At 39.7% G+C, this 6031-nt stretch overlaps 1 protein-coding gene across 1 annotated transcript in view; it reads left to right on the forward strand.

Annotated features, from left to right (window-relative positions):
• Spag17 (sperm associated antigen 17) overlaps positions 1-6031 on the forward strand; it is a 237961-nt gene that overhangs the window by 180633 nt on the left and 51297 nt on the right. The window contains exons 32-35 of the mRNA XM_021195509.1: positions 516-704; positions 2310-2455; positions 2560-2690; positions 5478-5605. Coding sequence (XP_021051168.1) covers positions 516-704; positions 2310-2455; positions 2560-2690; positions 5478-5605 — 594 coding nt within the window. The remainder of the gene's footprint in view (positions 1-515; positions 705-2309; positions 2456-2559; positions 2691-5477; positions 5606-6031) is intronic.

A 6031-nucleotide genomic window follows, 5' to 3' on the forward strand; every position in this document is an offset into this window, starting at 1 on the left:
TGCCTCTGCCTCCCAAGTGCTGGGATTAAAGGCATGCATTACCATGCCCGGCTAGAATACTACACTTCTAAGAGGTGAATTTACAATACATTAATTGGAACTCAAAGAATGAGCTAGAAGTCATTACATAAACACTATCACTTGTCTATATAAGCTATCAGAAGGGTAAAAGTTAACCAAAGCTTCTAAGAACATCTATCCCTTTTAATATGTTTCTTTGTCCCCAAATGTAATGGGTACCAAACATTTTGCATGGAGTTTCAGATACTTACCTCAGTTAAAATGGAGTAAGTCTTAAATAAGAAGAAAAGAACAAACACAGAGAACATATGAAAATGGGAAGAAAAAGCATGAGACCACACCCAAGAAACTGTATCTTCTATTTGTCCTTTGGCAAGCAGTCCTTCAGAGACATCACATTCTTTCTTTAATAATGTTTCTGTCCTGAAAATATCTTTCAAATCCCTCCAATTGCATGCAAAAATTTAATGTCTTTTTTTCCTCTCTCCTCCCAGGTGCTACCTCCAAACACAGGCTGCCTTTATATTGATAAAGACTGCTCAGCTACATACTGCCATGAATCGAGCAGTAATTTGTACCATCCCTTCCAGAAGCGAGAGCAGCTGAGAGCCAGCAGGTATATCATGAAGCACACCTCAGAGGTGATCTGTGAGGTCCAGGATCCTGAGGGGAACACCTTTCAGGTAAGATGCAGGGTCCCTACGGAGAGAGCCTGGACATCACATCTGTCTTAGGGTTTTATTGCTGTGAAGAGACACCCTGACCACCACAACTCTTATAAAGGAAACATTTAATTGAGGTTGGCTTACAGTTCAGAGGTTTAGTCCATTATTGTTACAGAAGGAAGCAAGGTAGCATGTAGGCAGACATAGTGCTGGAGAGGTAGCTAATAGTTCTACATATAGATTGACAGGCAACAGAAAGAGAGAATCAGCCACTGGGCCTAGGTTGAGCTTCTGAAATCTCAAAGCCTACCCCGAATGACACAGTTCCTCCAGTAAGGCCACAGGCACTCCAAGGCTAATCCTGCCTAATTGTCTCCAATAATGTCATGCTCAGTGAACCTATGGAAGCCATTTTCACTCATAATGCCACAGCTTTGTTTTGAAATGTATCGTTCCATTCTAGACCTGTTCCATACAGACTTTTGTATTTGTTGCATTGGGTCTCTCAACCTCAGCCAACCAATCATGAATGTCAATATCTTTTCTTTAATTCTTAACTATATTTTCATAGAAAAGAACAATCTTAATGGCTTTGGCAGGAGGAAACTTAAAGCTACTAGACAATTAGAGAAATGTAAGTTTTTTTTTAAAAAAAAATAATGCAACAACAAACAATAATGTAGGAATGCAATCGAGAAGAAATGCAAGCATTCTCCAATGTCATGGCGTTAGGGCAGTCTATAGTGAGAAGTGTCTAGCAGGGATGATGTTGGGAAGAAAGGGTCTGGAGAGAGCTTAGACACTGCTATGATGATGCTCTCTCTTCTATTTATCTTTCCTGTCCAGGAATTGGAGAGCCATGGCCTCATACTTTATATAGATTAGGATCTACAATGTTTACATTTAAAGAGGTTTAAAAATCTAAAGACTATCTCATGACATATAAAGGTACACACGGTTCAGAGTTCAATGGTGCTATGGAAACTATTGCTGTAACCTAGGGATGCCCCATGTTTGCTGCTTGTCTCTGCTTGCATTTGCGCAGCAGTGTATGGGCTGTGTGTTTGCAAAAGAAGAGCGTGTGGCCTGCAACTCCTGCATTACTTACTTCTGGCCCTTGACCAAAAGGCATTGCCACCCCCTGGTCTAAGCATTTATCCTTTTTCCCCAATCCTCAACAGTGGAATGTCCTCCAATGACTAGCGGGTATGGGGCTAGGTTTTAGATTTGACCTCAAACCACAGAGTCCCTAATGTTATTTTAGTATGCAGACCAGTCCTGGTCCAACTCATGTTTTTCTTCCCTAAATAATTGAGACTCTTCACAGCGTGAGCATGAACTGATGAATTTCAATTGATAATGACTAGCAATGGAAACATATAGCCAAAGCTCCTCCATAATAAAATGTCCAGGATAGTCCTTGCCAAGCATGTTTCTAATACCCCTCTAAGGGCCATATACTTTTATTAATGGAATCAATACATAATATCAATACCTTGTAATTAGATATACTTGATTTGTCTGCTAATCCAAAAGAGCATGAGCTTGCTCACATTGAATCAGTGGTGATGTAGGACACTGGCATTTATTTTCTCTTCAGTTGCTCATATGCCTGTCCCTTAGGTCATGGCTGATGGCTCTGTATCAACAACGTTACCTAAAGAGAAACTAGAAGATGACTTCAATGTACAGATGGAGGGCTATGAAAGCTTATCATCACTTCACCTGGAAAAGAATCACATGCAGATCTATGGTGAACATGTTCCCAGGTAAAATGGCACCAACACTGTTAGGATTTTTATCCTCTGTTCCACGTTCAAGAAGCATCTTTACTCAATATCTCAAATGCTCAAATGTTTACTTCTTCAAATAGATTTTTTGTTGTCTATACTGATGGATCAGGAGTGGAACTTCTCCGAGACAGTGACATAGAAGAATACTTATCCTTGGCCTATGGAGAGTCAACGACTGTGGTTCTCCAGGAACCAGTACAGGAATACCCAGGTAGAGAAGCCATGCTGCCTACAGCTCCCCAGATCCTCTGGTGACTCTCATCCTCTGGCTGTTCAGTCCCCTTTGCTCATTTTGCTACTCCAAATACCAACTGATCATGTCACCTTACTAACATAGCTCCCAAAACTGATGTTCATCTCAGACTGTGTCTAAGTGTCAACTTGTGCAAGCCCAGAATGAATGCCTCTTGCTGTTGTTAGAAGGTTTGTGCCTAGGGTTTATCCGAGTTCATTCCATCCTTTTTAGAAACATTGTGAGCTCTCTTGCAGATTCTTTTTTTGGGAGACATTTTTAAGGTGATATCTTGGTCAAACTGAATACAATAAGAAAATATATTTTATGTATAAATTGGAATGCTAGTCAGAAATATATGTGTTGTATAATATATTCACTGAGAAATTGTGTTATTTTATTAATTTCAAAAATATTGCATGAAATTAAAGGCACGTATTTTGATATGCTGTGCGTGTGTGTGTGTGTGTGTGTGTGTGTGTGTGTGTGTGTGTATCTATGTTTCTGGGCTTCTTTTAATTTTTTGTTTGATGGTTTATACCTCGAGTCTACTTGTAAGCATGCTAGCAAGTCTATGCTATTTTTTAGTTTATTGGCATGAATGTACATATTATATGCCTTGTTTGTGTGAATGTGGAAAATAGACAGCTGTGCCTGGCTATGCAGTGTATGGAAAGAACTGTGTGAGGGAAGCAGGCATGGTGGGTGGGACAATAACTCCTGACCTAGAAAAGCAATGGAAGCTTGAGCTCGTCCTACACTACATAGCAGGACTCTGTTCTAAAAAAAAACAAACAAAACAACCCAATGAAAGCAAAAACTAACCAAACAACAACAATAAAATGTTAACAGAAGATAATAACTCTCCTCACCATAATTTATTTATTTAAGTAGCATTGTCTTAGTCACCTATCCTGTGCCAAATACTAGTTTTGAAGTACAGAATGAGTTAAAACAAACATAGGCCTTATTTCCTTAAATTCCTTATAATTTATCAAGAGAAATGAATGTTAATTATATAGCCCCATGAATAATTATAATCTTACAGAAGGTGAAATTATAAACTTACAGAAGCATCTACATTTTGGTCTTCCTTCTTCTTGAGTTTCATGTGTTTTGCAAATTGTATCTTGGGTAGTCTCAGTTTCTGGGTTAATATCCACTTATCAGTGAGTGCATATCATGTGTGTTCTTCTGTGATTGGGTTACCTCACTCAGAATGATATCCTCCAGATCCATCCATTTGCCTAAGAATTTCATAAATTTATTGTTTTTAATAGCTGAGTAGTACTCCACTGTGTAAATGTACTACATTTTCTGTATCCATTCCTCTGTTGAGGAACAAAATACCCATGGAAGGAGTTACAGAGACAAAGTTCGGAAATGAGATGGAAGGAAGGACAATCCAGAGACTGCCCTACTCAGGGATCCATCCCATATATAACCACCAAACCCAGGCACTATTACATAAGCCAGCAAGATTTTGCTGACAGGACCCTGATATAGCTATTTCTTGTGAGGCTATGCCAGTGCCTGGCAAATACAGAAGTGAATGCTCACAGGCATCTATTGAATGGAACACAGGGCCCCTAAAGAAGGAGCTAGAGAAAATACCCAAGGAGCTAAAGGTGTCTGCAACCCTATAGGTGGAACAACAATATGAACTAACCAGTACCCCACAGAACTGTGTCTCTAGTTGCATATGTAGCAGAGGCCTAGCCAGCCATCAATGGGAGGAAAGGCCCTTGGTCTTGCGAAGATCATATGCCCCAGTACAAAGGAATGCCAGGGCCAGGAAGCAGGAGTGGGTGGGTTGGGGAGCAGGGTGGGGGAAGGGTATAGGGGACTTTCAGGATAGCATTTGAAATGTAAATGAAGAAAATATCTAATAAAAATGAAATAAAAATAAATAAATAAACTTACAGAAGGTCTATGAAGAATAGAAATATTTTTCAATGAGAGCTTTGAACATAAAACTCTGGTATCATCTAGAAAGTGTCTCTGAAAATGCTTGAGACCCAAGAGCTTGTTAGTGTATTCAGAGTTGTGTGTGTGTGTGTGTGTGTGTGTGTGTGTGTGTGTGTGTGTGTGTGTGTNGTGTGTGTGTGTGTGTGTGTGTGTGTGTGTGTGTGTGTGTGTGTGTGTGTGTTTGTGTGGTATGGAGTGAGGGTGGTGACTTCTTGGGAAAGAAATTACAAAGAATCATACTGAATTGGAAAATGGGTAAGAAGAGGCCAAGCATGGCTGTAGCATGAATGAGAGAAACAGTTCAAGCCAAGACAAGGGTAAACAAGGAGGACTCTGCTCTGCTTCTTTGAGTAATGAGAAGTCAAAGAAGCTTTAATCATGGATGAACCTCGCTTTTAGGATCCGTTCCCCCCATAGTGCTACATCTGCATCTAGAAAAGCTAGCTGTTGCTTCAGTCCAGGCTGGAACACCTCTGAGGCACATGATTAAATAAATGTCTGAGGAGGAGGCAGAAGTAGATAGATTCAAGGTGGTTTGTTGGCAGACCCAACATGCCCTTAATATGACTGCTGGCCCAAGCGTGAATGCTTTTGGATGATTAAAGTCCAGTTTTCAGATGCTGACTGACTCATGGTCCCATCTTAGAGAGGAGCACCCTAGAGCATAGTCATTGTACCCAAGAAAGTTTTTTGTGTAAAAGGTGGTTCAAAGGAATTTTTGAACTTGGATAATATGTGTTGAATTTATCAGGAACATTTTAGTAGAGAAATAATTTCTGGTAACTCCCTTTAATCCAGGTGCCCTGAGCATCACAGTCCTTCGCCCTTTCCACGAAGCGTCACAATGGATCATGAAGAAGGAATTAGACACCATCGTTCCTCCAAATCTCCAGTCAAGGACATGGGAAAGGTTTCCATCAGTTGAGGTATCAATTTCCCACTGCAAAGTCTCTTTATTTAGATAACATTTCAGGCTCGGGTCTTCTATAATTTTATATATTTTCAGCCGACTGTAAGATAATGAATGCAGTCAAGATGTGTTATATTTGGAAATTTGAGCATTTGTAGATGTAGTAATATACTTTTAGAAGATCATATCTGGCTAGCTAATTTCAGTTTTGTTTTTTATTCTGTGTGGCAAGCCTGAACATGTTCCTATATTATTAAAACATTCCTCTTGAAAAGCCAGTTATGATTTATCATGTTCTTCCTGATACTAAAGCACTTTCCTTGTCATTTTTCTCCAGTTAAGTTTGAAACAAAATGTTGTGTCTTTCACTCTCCCTAGTTTTTCTTTGTGTATTTAAAAGGGCAGAGAGAGAGAGAGAGAGAGAGAGAGAGAGAGAGAGAGA

The sequence above is a fragment of the Mus pahari genome, chromosome 4 (assembly GCF_900095145.1).
Source record: "Mus pahari chromosome 4, PAHARI_EIJ_v1.1, whole genome shotgun sequence".
Classification (NCBI taxonomy): Eukaryota; Metazoa; Chordata; class Mammalia; order Rodentia; family Muridae; genus Mus; species Mus pahari.